At 41.8% G+C, this 17,158-nt stretch overlaps 1 protein-coding gene across 1 annotated transcript in view; it reads left to right on the top strand.

Annotated features, from left to right (window-relative positions):
* Positions 1-17,158, top strand: part of RIPK1 (receptor interacting serine/threonine kinase 1) — a 36,808-nt gene that overhangs the window by 5,699 nt on the left and 13,951 nt on the right. The window contains exons 2-7 of the mRNA XM_084620069.1: positions 2,916-3,118; positions 6,803-6,956; positions 8,101-8,238; positions 10,678-10,918; positions 13,444-13,593; positions 14,859-14,935. Of these exons, the coding sequence (XP_084476195.1) occupies positions 2,916-3,118; positions 6,803-6,956; positions 8,101-8,238; positions 10,678-10,918; positions 13,444-13,593; positions 14,859-14,935 (963 nt within the window). The remainder of the gene's footprint in view (positions 1-2,915; positions 3,119-6,802; positions 6,957-8,100; positions 8,239-10,677; positions 10,919-13,443; positions 13,594-14,858; positions 14,936-17,158) is intronic.

Below are 17,158 nucleotides of genomic sequence, written 5' to 3'. Positions count from 1 at the left end.
TCAGCATTCAGTTTGTTTAGCCACGTTCTAGACACCCCCTCACTTCTCCCACTCCTTAATGCAGTTATGTTTCCTGCTGCCTTAAAGGGCTAATCTGCTGCAGCTGCAGGCAGCCAACCCTTGACAACAATACCCTGTTCCCAGGTCTGTGTACTTGGGCTACTATAATCATCCAAACCTATTAATTAAGCCCCTGGCCAGGGTTTGAGGGAGAAGAAAGCAACCTAGCACAAACCCAGGTAGCCTCTTAAATCCTGTCTTCATTACAAAAAAGAAAAATAGGTGTGTTCCTAACTCGTTAGTTAAACGCAAGGTAAAATCCTAGTGAAGACAAGGCAGTTTGTAGTTTTCACACAAGTTAGCAGGTTGAGTTAAAGTTTAATGTGAAAATTCTAAACTGCCTTGTCTTCACTAGGATTTTACCTCTTCTTAGTTAACTCAAGTTAGCTAGCACAAATAAGAGCGCACCCCTTTTTTCCCCATAGTGAAGACAAGGTCATAAGGTACACTTTTACTCAGCTGTCTTTTCAGGCCTTTTCGTCAGCTCTTACCTGGCTTTTTCCAAAGCCTCTCCCAGGCTGAAGAGACTAAGAACTCTGTGACTTTCTTTATGGTGTATGCAGGAATCCTCACAAGAATTCTTGCTCCTTTTGTACTCTCCCTTTGTTCTCAGGGAAAGGGGCTACTTATATTCCCTGGCACCCTCTGACAGCCTCTAACTCTTATCAACCTAAGACTACATTTTTCAGAATTCCAGCCATTCTGGATTGAAACTGGGGTAGGGCTGTCTCTAAGCATGTCTTAGAGAGCCAGGACACTCTGTTATACTGTGAGAAGAGAAATTTTCTTCTGTGCTTAACAAACCACAATCTCTGTTGAGGGTTCACACTGTTTACAGAGTGTTAGTTCATAATTCATGAGTGTGTTAAGGGAGGATCCTGAGGGACGTGAAGAAGCAATAAGAAACGGTGCAATTCTGCCACCTTTACTCACACTGAGTAATACCTTATTCTACAAGTAGTCCCATTGATTAGGCGCTAGGCATTTTTGAAAATCCCACTGTGTCTATCTGTATCTCTAGGTGCCTAAATACGTTTGAAAATCTGGTCCTTAACTTCTCTGCCCTTCAATAGTCTCGTCTATAAATAGGGGTAATAATACTCAACTGCTGTACATTACAAGCTGAGAACTGATTCATCAATTTTTGTACAATGCATTGAGATCCTCCAGTAGAAAAACCAAGTACTATTATGATCTAAATGTTAGAGTGACAGTAAGTCACCATAAACCACCACTTGTGATTTTTGGACCTGATTTTATGAGATGCTGCTTAGTTGCCAACTTTCTAATCAGTCAAAACTGAACGCCCTTGCCCCGCTCCTTCTTCGAGGCCCCGCCCTCCTCACTCCATCCCCCCTCCCTCTGTCGCTTGCTCTGCCCCACTCTCACTCACTCGCTCAGTTTCACCAGGCTGGGGAGGGTCCCTTTTCGAGCGGATGTTCCAGTTGAAAACCGGACACCGCAACCTGAATCAGCTCTGAGTTAGGCCCACTTACCTATCATTTTGTGATGCTGATAAATAAACAAGATACTATGTGCCTGTGATGGGGTTCCCGGGTGCAACCTTAACTGTGGGACTGCTGAGCCTTCTTGTCCCACCAACTTGGATTATCCCTCTTACATTGTGATGCTGTGACAAGCCACAAACTTATGGCAGGTATTGTTCTTATACAGACATCCACAGACAGGGACACACCCAACTGAGTTACATGTATGCTTCTCCCAGCCACTCATGAATAAAACAGTAGAGAGGCTCCAGCCAATTCCCCCCATCTCGGCACCCCAAAACTGTACTGTCTTGCCCTAGTCAGAAGCCTGACCAGTGTAAGTTCATTATCCAGTCCACCCCTCCCTTGATGTGGAGAGGACACAAACTAGCCTTTGTAAACTGAGCTGAGATTTCCCAACCACTTCAACCAAAATACACTGTTTTAGGTAAAATATAAAACTGATTTAACAACTACTGAAAGAGAGATTTTAAGTGATTATAAGTAGTAAGTGTAGAGATCAAAGTTGCTTACCTAAGAAATAAAAGGAAATTCGCAATCTGATTTCTATAAAGTAAACAGGATTTGATTCAAGCAGTGTCTCACCCTGATAGATGGTATAAACAGGTCACAGATCTTCAATACACAGGCTGGGACTCTCCTCCAGCCTGGGGCTCCCTCCCCATTTCAAAATCTTTGTCCTCCCGATATGTTTCCAGGTGTTGAGATGTATAGGGGTGAGACCGAGTCATGTCACTTCCCTTCTTTATACTTTCTTCCAGCTTGCTGGAAAGATCTATGCTTGTGACATGGGGATCTGCCTCCATTGGTCAAGCATTCTACATTGTCTAAGTGCTACCTCCGAGAAGTCTCCATTGTATACAGTTCCTGGGATAGTGGATTTTCTTTAATGGACCATCAGCCTGTCTGGCTACTCCACTGTTGTACCGGAAAGGCTTGTTGTGAGTGTTCCCAGCCTCACAGCATATTTCAGTATCACACACATAGCAAAAATTCATAACTTCCTGTACAATGATAGCACATACAATCCAACAGGATCTTAATGTCCAACAGATCAAGGCTTTTAAAATGATACCTCACCAGACATATTTTGTACAAAACATATCATAATTATATGACAGTGGTAAATACAGGAGTTCCAGGGTGTTTTGAGGTACACAGTGCCCCAGGGCCCAGATCCTCAAAGGTATTTAGGCACTTAAGTCCCATTTATTTCAGTGGAAGTTAGGCGTTGAAATGCTGTACCTTTGAGGATCTGGGCCTACCTGCATAACTAGATCTTCATTTACTGTGACAGATGAACGTTGGATGATGACACTTTCTTTGTCTTCTCTCTTCATGTTACAGATCCAGGAGTATTGTATTTTTGTAAACCCTAAGCTCTTGGAGGCTACAAACATGTCACTGGAAGATATTCACATGAACACGCAGGACTTGCTGCAGAAGGAAGAACTAGATGCTGGAGGATTTGGAATGGTTTCTTTATGTTATCACAAGAAACATGGGCTTGTGGTATTAAAAACAGTGTATACGGGACCCCAGCGCACAGAGTAAGTTGGAGAGAGAGGGCTTGATTCTCATTTATATTAAGACCCCTTTACATCACTCTGACAGTGTACAGGGGCCTTACATTTACATCCATTTTGAGGCCCTTTTACACTGCCAAAGTAGTGTAAAGAGATCTTGGAGTAAATGGCATTTCAGTGCAGAGAATATTTTCAGGATGGATATAACATGTGCAGCACATTGCTGTATAGTGAACTTGCCAAACTGAAGATGATGAAGAATGTGTTCTACGTTAGGACTAAGAGTGATTTATGGTTATTATGTGGGTGGAATCTTTTACTAGCAAATTGCATTTCATTAGCGAAATATTGCATGGACTGTATAGAGAATTTGTCTTCACTAGCTGTCCTGAACTATTATGTACTATCTCTGTGTGCAGCATTGCTGTGTTGCACCCCAGCGGCAGTTGCTGTGATCCCTACATTGCACTTCTCTGCTTCATTGATTTGTCTGAAGCATATTTACTTTATTTTAAAGGGAGGCAGTGTTGCCTAGTAGATAGAGCACTGAACTCGGACTTGGATTCAAGTCCCTGCTTTGTCACAGATATGCTGTGTGACTGTGGGTAAGTCATTTCCCGCTCAGTGCCTCAGTTTCCCCATTTGTAAAATGGGGATGATGATACTGATCTCATTTGTGAAGCAATTTGAGATCCGCAGATGAAGCGAGAGAGACTAAATACCATTTAAAATCTTTGGAAGAAAGATGTTGTATAAGGATATTGCAGGCACAAGTAAGACTTTCCACTAAGATTTTTATTTTTTTCTCCAAAGCTAACCTTTCTAAAGCATTGCCTCATCTTTATAATGAAGTTCTCCATTACCTGGGAATTTAACCATTTCCACATGGGGTCCTTAAAAGCAAATAAATTCTTGTGTGCCTAAATGAGAGCAAAAACTCAACTGGATGGCACTTTTTTTTAAGCATGTAAATGAAAAACACAGTCAGGCACTTAACTGGAAATGTCCAATTAGGAGTAACAGGAAAACAATTTCTGTTATTTTAACTAATGCTGCCCAGGCCAACAGCCGGGTTTGAACCCCAGCACTAAACCATGACGAGCAGGAGCCTCTGTCCCTTGAACTGAAGGACTAAGGGCTTGAGGTCAAGTCCACTGCATTTAATACAAAGACTCCCATTAACTTTGGGTCAGGCCCTAAGTCCATTCGCTGGGAGCAGTAGTAGAGTCGTAAACCTCTTACGTGGACCAGCCACTAAAAAGGACACAAATACCCACATTCTTCTAGTTCGGTACAAAACCTGAACTGAGACTATGGAACGGTTCCCAATTTAGTTTTAAGAGCGGGAAGTGAATGAAGAGACTCTGATAGTCCACAGACTGCTGCCTGCAACGCTTTTCTCCCCTGCCTTCTGGCTGCCTTTATTGTTTTTCTCTCCTCGTCTATCTCAAATCCTTACGTTTATTTTTACTTAAAATGTTGATCAGAAGCCTTTAAAAAGCTCCTAATTGAGCCTAGAGCAGCTGAAAGCAGCCCAGCCTCTTCTGTACTGCTGTAGAATGATATTCAAGGCTGGGAGGGGGCAGTTTCCCTTTGAATCACAGCCTGGGAGAGTGCTAGCACACAACATACTACAGAAAAGCTGCTACTTCCTCTTGCAGTATGGCCACAATTCCTTTTCTTCTCACTAACTTTACTTTGCCCCATTTAATCCAATGCTTACAGGGATTCCTTTTTTAACATTCTTGATGAGTTCCTAGCTGTGCACTCTTGAGCGATGGTGCAGATCACCAACAGGCCCAGCTGACCAAGCAGGATGTGGCATTGGACAATCAGTGTTGCAAGCCATTAATCCAGAATAACAAGGGTTACGAACATCCAGTATCCACAGCCAGCGCTTAATTTGTGCCTGGGCTTGCCGGGGCTAAGTCCTGGCACCGCCAGGCATGGCAGTTCATAGCCCTGGCACCTCTAGGCTCCCAGCCAGCAGCCACTGCTCTCTGGCCACCCAACTTTGAAGGCTGCATTGGCACCAGCAGCAGCCCAGAAATAAGGGTGGCAGTACCCATGCCATGACTCCCTTACCTCTGTGCTGCTGCAGCAGTGCTGCCTTCAGAGCTGGGCGGCCAGCCAGCAGCCGCTGCTCTCCTGCCTCCCAACTACTGCTTAATTTGTGCACCTCTTTCATGACAAATTAAACCCTGTCCACAGCCATGGTTGGATGATCCCTCTGTAATAAATCCTGTCTGAAATTAGCTTGTAAGTCAGTCCTGGAATACTAGCGCTTTACTAAAGAGTCCTAGGCCTTGTCTCCACTTACAGCACTGCAGCGGCCCTGGTGGAGCTGCGCCCCTGTGGCACTTACGGAAGATGCTACCTACGCCGGTGGGAGAGCTTCTCCCATCAGCATAGGTACTCCACCTCCCTGAGGCGCGGCAGCTAGGTTGACAGGAGAAGCCCTCCTGTTGGCATAGCGTGGGCTACACTGGGGGTTAGGTCGGTATAACTGTGTCACTCAGGGGTGTGGAGCAACAGTTATACTGACACAAATTGGTGACCAAGCCCTACATACCTCCATTCAAGTTCCTGCACTAACTATCCAAAGCCCTTTCATTTCTCTTTCTCTGTGTCTCCCTCTTTCGCTGTGTGTTTTAGGCATCTCACTTACGGATCTTTCAACCAATAGGACAGTGTTTCACAAACTTTTGAAAACTGAGCCCCCTGTGGGAATAAGAAACTAATTGTGCCTCCGTCAGCTCCACTGTCTATTGCTAAAGACCTACCCTGATTTTATAATGTTATGAAGTTGAATTGTATTTCTAACTGCCTCCGTAATTGTTTATATTAAGCAGTGGCTTACAAAGTATATTCATTGGCATCTGAGTTTGTGCCCACTGAGATGTTCATACTGTCTGCAAACTCCGACAGATATAACTGCATCAGTTACACTTGGGTCATGGTTTGAAATTTCCTTCAAACCTACAACAGCTAGAGGCTAACTTTTTTTTTAAATGAAAGTAGAGATTCTATAGAACAATTATGAGGTCTGTCTGTGTCTCCCCTTCCCCTGGCTAGTTCTTCATCCCCACAAGAGAGTACGTAGAACACTTTGTAAAATGCAATTTTAAAAGATTAACTTGCTTTGAGATTCTAACTACATTATTATATTTTTAGCTATAGAGAAGGCAATGACAAATCTAAAGTAGTCCATGTTTGGTATCTTACATGTCTGTAATAAATTAGGCCAAATAATAGCCATGTCCTCAAAGATTAATGTAAACCATTTTCCAAAACTCAAAAAAAAAACCAAAAAAAAAAAAACGCTATTGAAGGCCTAATTTTCAGCAAGTTTGTAAGCAGGCTAGCTACATGCAAGTCAGGGATCTGCATACACAAATCCAGCACTGCATTCACAAAGCATGTATACCTGCACACTTACTGAAAATCAGGCCCTAAATTAAGAGTATGTGGACAGACTAAGTAGGGAACAGATATAAAAGTTACTAGGCCAGAGGCTCAGATGGTATAAACCGAATTCAGTGGATTTAAACCAACTGAAGATCTGGCCCAGCTTACAGAGGTCATGAAGATGGACTTACTTTTCTGACCATCACTTTCACTATGAATCAACAGGATATTTATGCCTTACTATGCTCTTACCAGTCTGATACCTGTACACAATGTAATCCTGTAGTTTCCATTTCACAGATATAATGCTTCCCTTCTTGAAGAAGGCAAGATTATGCGCAAACTAAGTCACGATCGGGTGGTAAAATTACTAGGCATCATTCTGGAAGATGGAAACTACTCTCTGGTGATGGAATATGTGCACAAGGGAAACTTGATGAAAGTACTAAAAACAGTGAGTAGTGAAGTAAATAATCTCTCATATGTACATTCATCAGTTATTACTGTGGGAAGCTGATACTGCTGAATATCTTAAAAATCACTTAAAAGATGCAGGGCTTTTTAGAGATTTTACTCTCTGCTTTTATTTGGCAGAAAAAAAAAATCAGTGATTTGCTTGGTGTAAGCTTTGGTTTAGGAAGGTTACAGGTGAAATGTTGTTTATAGCTTATTCATAAGGGGAAGTGAAAGCAAACTTTCCAGTCAGAGTTGATAAGAAGTTTAAAAAGGACAGGATGTGGCTTTTGTTGCCAAAGGAAATAACTATGCATAGAATCTTCAATTTCTGATCCCCTTTTCCCTGCTGTAGGGCCAAATGCAGCCTCTGCCTCTACAGGTACAACAGATTCTAAAAGCAGCAGAACTGTTTTGGTTCTCACAGGGTGTGGGGGAAGGGATAGGCAATTGCCTGTGCACTCTAGGAAGTTTTTCTCCATGGCACGTGGAGGGGGTTGGAAAGGTGCCTGGGAATGGCTAATGAAGCTGCCATTCTGTGGATCCAAAGGCCTACTATCCCTCTAGCTTATCCATATAGTGGTGCACAAGGTCCTAGAGAGGGCTAGAGTATTGGCAGCAGAGTATCCGAAATGTTGCTCTGGTACCATGCTGCTGGGTAAAATATTCTTTCCCACAACCACTCTGACCCCTGCTGTATATCCCCTTTAATTTACAGTGTGTGCAAGTAGGGCAGCATTTAACCCCTAGTGAGTTAGATCTTGGATCTAACATAGCAGTAGCCTTTGATAGACTCATTTGAGTCTTTTAATCATTGGGCCAAATTCTGCCCTCAGGTACATGCGTTCATTTCCCACTGAAATCTATGAGAGTTGTGTGGATGCATCACCCGCTGAGGAGTAATCATAGAGGGCCAGTGTCTGATCTCAGTTCCACCAGTGTAAATATGGAGTTACTCTAGATTTACTCTGGTGCAACTGAGTGGAATCTAGTTCCAAGAAGGACTTCAGTGATTTTTAATTCCCACCTTGAGTAAACGTACTGTGGGAGGCTAAAAGGGGGAGCCTTTTAAAGGTAATTTGTTTCATTTTATGATGTACTATGCAATAGTTTTGATAATTTGTATTTCCTTTTCTTTATTTTAGTCCACTATTCCTTTGTCTGTGAAGGGGCGGTTCATCTTGGAGATCATTGAAGGAATGCTTTATTTAAATGAGCAGAGTTTGGTACACAAAGACCTGAAACCAGAAAACATCCTTGTAGATGACGACTTTCACATTAAGGTACTGTTAGAATTTAAACACAGAACACTTGTGATTTGGGCTGTAGGGTGCGGCTCCTGCTATATAGGCTGCAATTTATCAAGGATTAATAAACTAGTAGTTCAGTGGGCTGTCAAAAATCAAATTTTAGTAGCCCATCTTTAAAATGTGGTGGCTCACCGACAAGCTGATCCTGAAATGTTCATTATCTGTCTCTGCCAAAAGTACATGGGATAGAAAGTAGAGAGAAAATACTGGCTTTGCTCACTTGATTATTTTATTCATTAATTTATTTACAAGTTTTTAATTTTAGACAAACACAACTTGAGAAAAAACAGAAATACCAGAACGGCACATGAAACTGCTTTGTGGCAAATATCACACCTTTGTTCCTGTCTCATCTGTGTTTTCTCTTCCTGCCCTTTCCCTCTTCCTGCATTTTCCTTTTTTAACCTTTTTTTGTGTGTGTGCTTTTCTTTCCCTCTCTTCCTTACTTTTAGATATCAGCCAGCAGCTACAGAAGAAAAGCAGCGACACAGACCTTCACAGAAGTGTTTTGTAGGCCTGATCCAAAGTCCAGAGAAGTCAGCTGGAGTTTTTCTACTGACTTCAGGTGCTTTGAATCAAATCCCCTATGCACGGTGCCTGCTGCCGAGTAAAATCTGAGCAGGTTCTGCAGCAGCCCATGTCTTTTGTCCTGTGGACATATGTCCTGTGAAGATGAACTACTGAAACAGTCTCCTGTCATTACTTGCAGTTATTTAATGAGCCCCTTGTAAGGAAACTCTGTTGCTTGATATATGTCACTTGTACATTGTCAGTTCTTAACAGTTCCTGATCTGAGAGGGCATAGAAAAAGGCATCCGGGACAAAAACACAGAAAGCCATTTTGACCGTAAGTGGCAATACAGGTTACAATGTAATAAATAATGCCATAAGCCTCAGGGACAGAGGTGCCAGTATATCAGCTTTCTAAGTAAGCGGTCTTCATTGATTGAAAATGGAGAACTCTAATGGCCCTCCTTAGCAAGTTATTACACAAACTCTCTAAATATCTGGCATACCCAGGAGTCTTTTTAACAAGGAGGAACCAAGGTGACCTACTTGAAATAGAAATCACTACCAAATATATTTGCTTATTAATATCTTCTATTCTCGACCAGATTATGGATTTCACATTTTTAAACATAAATCTAATTATTTCCAATTCCGAGAAACCTAGAGAATGCAAATTTAAGTAAAAAAGTCCTACTGAACTGTTCTGCTAAGTCAAACCTTGACAAACGCTATGGGTGCATGCTATGAATGCAAAGTCAAATATTAATATTCCCATATTGCACTTTGGACAGAATAGAATTCATAACTGTCTCAGGTCTAAGAGCAGCAGGGGTATTATTTGGGAGACCAAGAATCTTCCTAAGAAATTTGTTCTGAATCACTTCCAGTCCTGGGGGCAGTGGGGATCATTCCATCCCCATATTTCTGTGCCATATAAAATCCAAGCGCCATACAAAATCCAAGACTCAAAATACTCTTAAGGGGTGGTGCAATTAAGTGGCCCCTAGGAGTCCAGGAAAAATGTAACACAGCTTGCATTGAATTTGAGGCCCTCTTTTGTTACCAGAACACTTTTATCCCACAAACAATTTTGTGAGAGTCGGATACCCAGGTAGGAGAAAGAGCTAACTTGTTCAATATAGTGCCCATTGATCTTCCATTTATGAAACCTCTGTCTCTGACTAAAGACAGTTACTTTAGTTTTCAAATCTATCAGGAGGCCCTCCCATTGACAGTATAAACCAAATGAGTTTAAATAAACGCTTCAGTCCCAATGGTGTTTGAGATATTCTATACAGACAACATGGTTCTAACACAAAGTGATTCATATTGGGGGGGGTTGTGAATTCTGATGCCCTTTTAATGCTAAAACATTGATATAAAAGTTTAAAAGAAAAGGGGCTAAGAGACAGCGTTGTTGAAACCCCTTTGTAATTGGGATGGAATTGATTAATTCCCCATCTAGGCCTATCCTAATCTTAGCCACCATTTATCTGTGTTGACCTCCTGCACTGGGATGAATTTCACCCTGAACTTCTGTTCTCTAACATGATTATAGCTCAGTTTGGTCTCATACATATAAGCAAAGCCAAGTTGTGTTATAACATGGTTGGGCTATAACAGTGTCTCAACATGTTAAAATTCAGTGTGTCTCAGTTGGCAATATTTGATTCAGGCAACAAATTCACAGAGATCTTTAAAATATGATTTAATTGACCCTCTTTGGTTACGCTTATTGAAGAGTTTGAGTTTATTGAAATGACTTTCATTTAAGTCATTTCAATAAATATTCCCTCATATTTAACAAACCTTGAGTAATATGTGAAAACAGTTTGCTCCATCTCTCTCCTTTATTAGCCACATCCTCCATTTTCAGTAGCTCTGATTTGACCTGTTTTACAGATTGCAGATCTTGGCGTCGCCTGCTTTAAAAACTGGAGTAGATTGACCAAAGAAGAGACCAGCCGGCAGAGGAAAATCAAGAGCACTTCCAAGAGCGCGTCCAGGAGTGCCGCTGGCACTCTTTACTACATGGCCCCTGAGCACTTACTCTCAGTTAACACAAAACCTGTGGAGAAGTCAGACGTTTACAGTTTTGGCATAGTGCTCTGGGCAATTTTTGCCAACAAAGAGCCATACGAAAGTAAGTCACTTGGAGAGGCTTGTATTGCTAAATGAGTTTGCTTTAAGGAAGCTATAAAATTAAGACTTATAATACTTAGCACATAACATTTTCAAAACATCCTATAAGCATTAAATAAATTCTTGTCTCTACTCAAGAATAGCTCCTGTTCAGCAATCGGTGACCAACAATTGGTACAGCTGCACCAGTACTGCCTTTTAAGGGTGGACAAGGACACGTAGAGGTTTATATTGATGGAGCTAATTGAAGTTTATCCCTACTGGAAGCAGCAGTAAGCCCCAATTAGCTCAGTTGGTGCAAACCCTGGCTTGCCTTTGTCCACACTTAAGGATCAGCATTGATGCAGCTACAGCAATTGTTGGCCACTGATTGCTAAATTAGGGCTATTTCCAAGTGTAGACAAGGCCTAATTAATCCTCACAGTGCACCTATGTTGTTGTCATTATCCTCGGGGGAAACTAAGGCAGATGGGTTACGTGCTTGCCCAAGGCCATGGAAGGAGTTACTGTCCAAGGCCAGGATTAGAATTTAGAAATTCCTGACTCCCAGTCCTGTGCTTTGACCACTAGACCACTTCTCTTATCAGTCTTAAGATATATCGAAGATTTGGTAGAATCCCAATTTGTAACATCCATAACACACTTAAAATCAGTTCCGTTACAATATAGCAGACATAGGCACATCTTACTTTTCCATACTGTATTTGTTTCCTTTGATGAATTTCCTGTGAATGTTAGTGAGTGTTGGAAACTCAGAGCATTGCTTGGAGCCGATTAGGATTGGCCATCAGAGTACAAGCTTCTCCACATAATTTACCCAGTGGCACTCACACCTGACCTGCATCATCCCTGCTATTGCAATTCTGGATCTCATCTGAGCAGAAACTGAGATTTCTGCCAAACTGTGTGGTGGTTCTACATGTTGTGGACAAATAACCACTAAGCTCATATTACTTGGAGGTTCAGTCACACTTGAATTCAGGCCTCCAGAGCTGAAAGCAGGACCTCTCATTAGGAGTGCTTCTCCTAACTGACCACGTACGATAAAGCTGGTGTTAGTTTCTGAAATACCTCACTTCCAGGCGTTGGTGGTGGTGCTCTGTCATCATCCTGAAATCCAAACAGACTGATTTCAAGTTTGGGAACCATTTCAATTTTAAACCCCTGTTGTTTTCCATTGTACTTAGGCCTTGCTAGATTAGTAAAACTCTAGACTCTGAATGAATGCCCTGGTTGGGGATGTTTACTAGTAAAATGACTGGTTTCTGTTCGATCCCCATGTATCATAGATGCTACTAAATTTGTTAATTATTAATTCTTGTGCTATATAACTCCCTTCCCCATTCCACACCCAGTAACACCACCTTTGTTTTTCTCTCTCTCCTCCGCTTCTCCATACTTCTGTTTTACCAATCACATTTCACCTGGGGGATTATAACCTTCTCTTGCCATACTACACCTCACTTGACTATACTACACTACACTCTGCATTAACTGCCTATTACAAACCTGTTTGTGCTGAAACCTATACCAGATACTAAAATACTAAATACTGGCTGGGCCAGATTTTCAAAAGGCAGACAAGTTTTACCTGCAGCATTTGCACTTAGACCTGGTCTGCACTTACAAGCTAGGTCAACAGAGCTACTTCAGTCAGGGGTGTGAAAACTCTATGCCCCTCCCTGACGTAGTTATGCCAACCTAACCCCGGGTGTAGACACAGCTATGTCGAGGTAAGAATTCTTCCACTGATGTAGAGATTGTTGTTCAGGGAGTTGGTGTTCCTACAGCGACAGAGAAAACTTCTGTCAAGGTAGGCTGCACCTACACTATAGGGTTATGTCTGCATAGTTGCAGCAACATAGTTATGCCAGTATAGTCTCTGAAATGTAGACATAGTCAGAGTGTTATGTGCACTAAGCTTGCGTTTGCTCACTGGTTACTTCTTAGTTATGCTAAGTTCTGCCACTCTGGGCCTGAAAGGAACCAGAGAAACCCCCAGGAGAATCCTTCCAGTGCAGTGGGCCTCCTTTGCTGGTGGAGAGCTGGCTTAAGGGATACGTGTCAGACTTGCTCCCAGCCCCTGGCACAGAAGGGCCATGGGAAGCAGAGCAGAAGTTGGAGCAGGCTAAGGGCTGCTCTCACTTATATTGGTTGCCAACTAGGCCCCTGAACAGCCCTGGAATACAGGAACAGTAAGATGGCTTAAAGCTGCCTTTGGGGCCACATCCCTGTTTTTACTCCAAGCACTAGAACAAAGCAACTGAGAATCAGGCCCTAGGGGGTTCACTTCCATAACCCTAACTCCTATTGAGTAGGAGTTACTCATGCAAGTAACTGAACTCACAGTAAGTACTACTCATCACGAGTGAGGGTTTCAGAGTCAGATCCATAGAGTAAGCATTTTCATGTGCCAGCAGATTTGTGGTTCTAAATGAGGCACTTTCTTTGCTGTTTCTAGAAGATGACCTTTCATGGTAGCAAAACCCTGTGATTAGGAGTCTGATCTGAGATTTTGTTTTTCAGATGCTATAAATGAAACACACATTTGCTTTGGCATCATGAAAGGGGACAGGCCAAATACAGAAGATATTAAAGACAGTTGTCCAAAGGAAATTATCGATCTAATGAAGCACTGTTGGCAACAAAAGCCAGAGAATCGTCCAACCTTTTCAGGTAAAATACGGCTTCAGAATTATTTTTGTTTGGACATATCCAATGTTTTACAAAATATGGCAAAATGAGCTTAATCCTTCCTTTCAGAAAGTCATGACTTTTGTTTGTCACAGGTTTGTGTGTCTTAGGTTTCTTTTCAAAATAAAAATTAATCTCCTCACACACACAAGTCAAGTCCGTGATCTGAATTCTGAATAAACTCTGGACCACATATTCTGTAGATATACATTGGTATAGTTTCATTGACTTCAGTGGAGCTTTGCCAGCTTAAAAGTTCACCACACAAACATGCACCCCCTGCATTTTTTTAAGCTCTTCAGTATCATGTTAGGGGCCTAATTGTTATCCCATTCTCAAACCTGCATATTCTGCTGCTAGTACATCAGATCTATAGAAGTACTGTGCCTCAGTTTCTCCTCATCAGGAAACTGGAGACAATGATAATAAAATACTTCTCAGAGAAGGTAAGTAGTATTATAAAGCTGTTAATAGCAGACCCAGTCAATGGGACCACTCATGGAAGAAGGCAATCCATTTGGGATATAGTTTGTATATGAGGTGCTTTACAGATTTTGACTCCCCATGGCACAGGTGATATGAGGGGGATGGATGAGGTAGAAGGCTTATCCCTCTTTTTGCATGCCCAGCAAAAGGGCCAGTCCCAAATTGCAGTCGTTGTGCTCAGGGGAGCACAGAAACCTGCTCCCTCCATGCACCCTAGCGGGGGTCTCTCAAAGAATAGGGTTCCATTACGCAGCTGATAACATGGAAAGGGCATATGCTGTGGGCGACACCTGTTATCCAGAGCTCCCTGGCTCAGGCCAGTGATTATATAGCAGAGTTTGACCCTAAAGCTGGATAGAAGTGTTCCTTTGTCTTGCTAAGACACTACAGGAGCTTAGAACATAGGAAGCCAAGCCTAATGCTGTTGGAAGACCCTGGCTGTCCCTCACTATCTTTGTAGTCACGTGTCTTAAAGTCACAGCCTGTGCGGGCTTTGCAGTTGGGTAGGGAGGTGTTTATTAAATAGCCCAATGCAACTGAGTGTATGTAATACTTAAAAGTGAACAAGAATTCAGTTCTTATTACATTCTTTTTTAAGACTAAATCAGCCCTGCTAACATTGCTTACATTTTTATGAGCCCACTCCTGTTTATAAACTTATGTAACTAACTGGTTAATGTTTTGGTGGAAGTGAGCTAAGCAGCACAGTCATTTATATTTGCTGTTTAAAACTACTTTCCTCAAATCTTCCTTTCCTGCAGAAATTAGTCAGAAATACAAGCCATTTTACTGTGAGCAACTTGAAAAAGATGTTGAAGATGACTTGAGAAAGATAAAGGTAAGTAGCACCCCAGATGCTTCCGAGCGTAACTTGTAAGTAAAAAAACCACACACATACATACAGGGCCAAATTCTAACACCCTTACTCACACTAAGTAATACTATATTCAATAAGCACTCCCACTTATTCCAATAGGTCTGCTTGTGGAGTAAAGGGCTACTTAGTGTGAGTATGGATGGCAGAATCCAGCCCCTGCTAAATGTAAAAAAAGCCCTGTTAGCTAGATTCTGATCGCCAGTGAGTAGAACTTTCCTCCATTAGAAATCCTGCTGAAATCACATTTACATTAGTTTTATACTGGTGTTACTGCATTGACGTTAATGGAAATTAAAAGAGACTATTTGTTGAGCAAGCTACTATTCAACATGAGTTAAGGTGACAGAATCTGGTTCATAGCTTATGAAGTGTTATTGCTGAGTTTTCTGAATACATACAATTTACTATATGTTTATATAGTACCTAGCACAGAGAGGCCTGAACCTGGTTAACCTGGTTGACTGGGAGTGACTAAGTCCTTATGCAAGGTAATTATTTCCCCTTGTTTTTTCCTTACCCCCCCCCCCCCCCGACATTCTTGTTAAACCCTGGATCTGTGCTGGAGATGGCCCACCTTGATTATCATACACATTGTAAGGAGAGTGATCACTTTAGATAAGCTATTACCAGCAGGAGAGTGGGGCGGAGGGAGAGAGAACCTTTTGTAGTGGTAAACACCCATTTTTTTCATGGTTTGTGTGTATAAAAAGATCTTCTGTACTTTCCACAGTATGCATCCGATGAAGTGAGCTGTAGCTCACGAAAGCTTATGATCAAATAAATTGGTTAGTCTCCAAGGTGCCACAAGTACTCCTTTTCTTTTTGCGAATACAGACTAACACGGCTGTTACTCTGAAACCTGAACCTGGTTGAGACCTCTAAGCATTACTGTAATCTAAACAAGAAAAAAGTCAGGAAATTCAAAGTTTTGAGTCCTCTCTCAGCTGTAACTTGGTTCCCTGTTCCTCCCATTGGATGTAGCTTGCAAACTGTTGTGCAGAAGGACACTTTCCTGATCTGAAATAATAATGAAAGGCAAGTTACTTCCTGGCAAATGCTTTGGGCCAGATTGTGGAGCCCTTAGTCACACTAGAAAACATTTACTTATTGGAGTAGTCCTACTGACATTAAGGGTCTGATGCTGTGGCTGAACCCTGAAATGAAAGTACCATTTATATGCAGGTGACAAGGATTGCATCCCCAATATTTTAAACTAATAAGTGGAAGTGTCCCCATGGTGCTGCCGTTCTGCTACACAGCCATATTTTGTCAGGTGCTTTCCCTCTCCCTGAAATTGCGGGATGGGGAATTAAAACATTTCTGATTTGGGAAATCCATGTGGTGACTTTGAAGACGTGTCCAGTATTCTTTGGCAAGATAGCAAAGCTTTGCAAAATAAAGTTGACAAAACAGACAAATATTCTACTGGAACTGATTCTACCACCCATACTAATTCTGAGTAGTAAATATTTTATATTATGGGGCTTTTGGGTGCTACCAATCAGGATTGTGCTGGGTTCTGCAGAAGCACAAAAGAAACAATCGCTGCCCTCAATGGCTGAGAGTCTGAAGGCAGAAACAGACAAGGGGTAGGAGATAAGGATACAACATACAAGCAAATGAATATGGTCAAGTAACAAAGCTGTACCAATATGTTTTGAAGCTTTTTACTGTTTGATTTTTGAGTAGCACTTTTCTCTGAAAATAATCCCTTTTAAAAAAGACAAGGGTGGAGTATGCTGCACTCTTTACCAATGGGACTTTTCCTGGAGCAGGGTAATACACAGTTACATAAGCAGGGTGTCGGAATCAGGCCCTAACAGAAGGCCAAAATGAAGTTTTTAACTTTGAACACCTGGGATCAAGATATGTTTACAGGAAGAGATTCTTGTTGGTTTTTAATTTGTGAAAAGACTTCCTGGTAAGACAGTGACTAATGACTTTCTGAGAAGTGCAAGTAAGAACAAAAGTCCTTAATCTGGTAAAACTGCACTTGACATCAAGTTTTACTTGAGTAAGGACATCAAAAAGGCATGAATGGCTGGAACATCAAAATGCCAGGGTAAAGATGATTATTTCTTCGGCCTTGAGAAATAAAGACAAGGATTTGCAAAGGTGAAAGTGCAGTGAAACACTATGAAACATTCCTTCCAAGGATCTTCACCAAGCTCACTGTCCCTATAT

This window comes from Lepidochelys olivacea, assembly GCF_965140295.1.
Source record: "Lepidochelys olivacea isolate rLepOli2 genome assembly, chromosome: 2".
Classification (NCBI taxonomy): Eukaryota; Metazoa; Chordata; order Testudines; family Cheloniidae; genus Lepidochelys; species Lepidochelys olivacea.
Note: the sequence above shows the minus strand (reverse complement) of the source record. Positions and strands in the feature narration are given on the sequence as shown.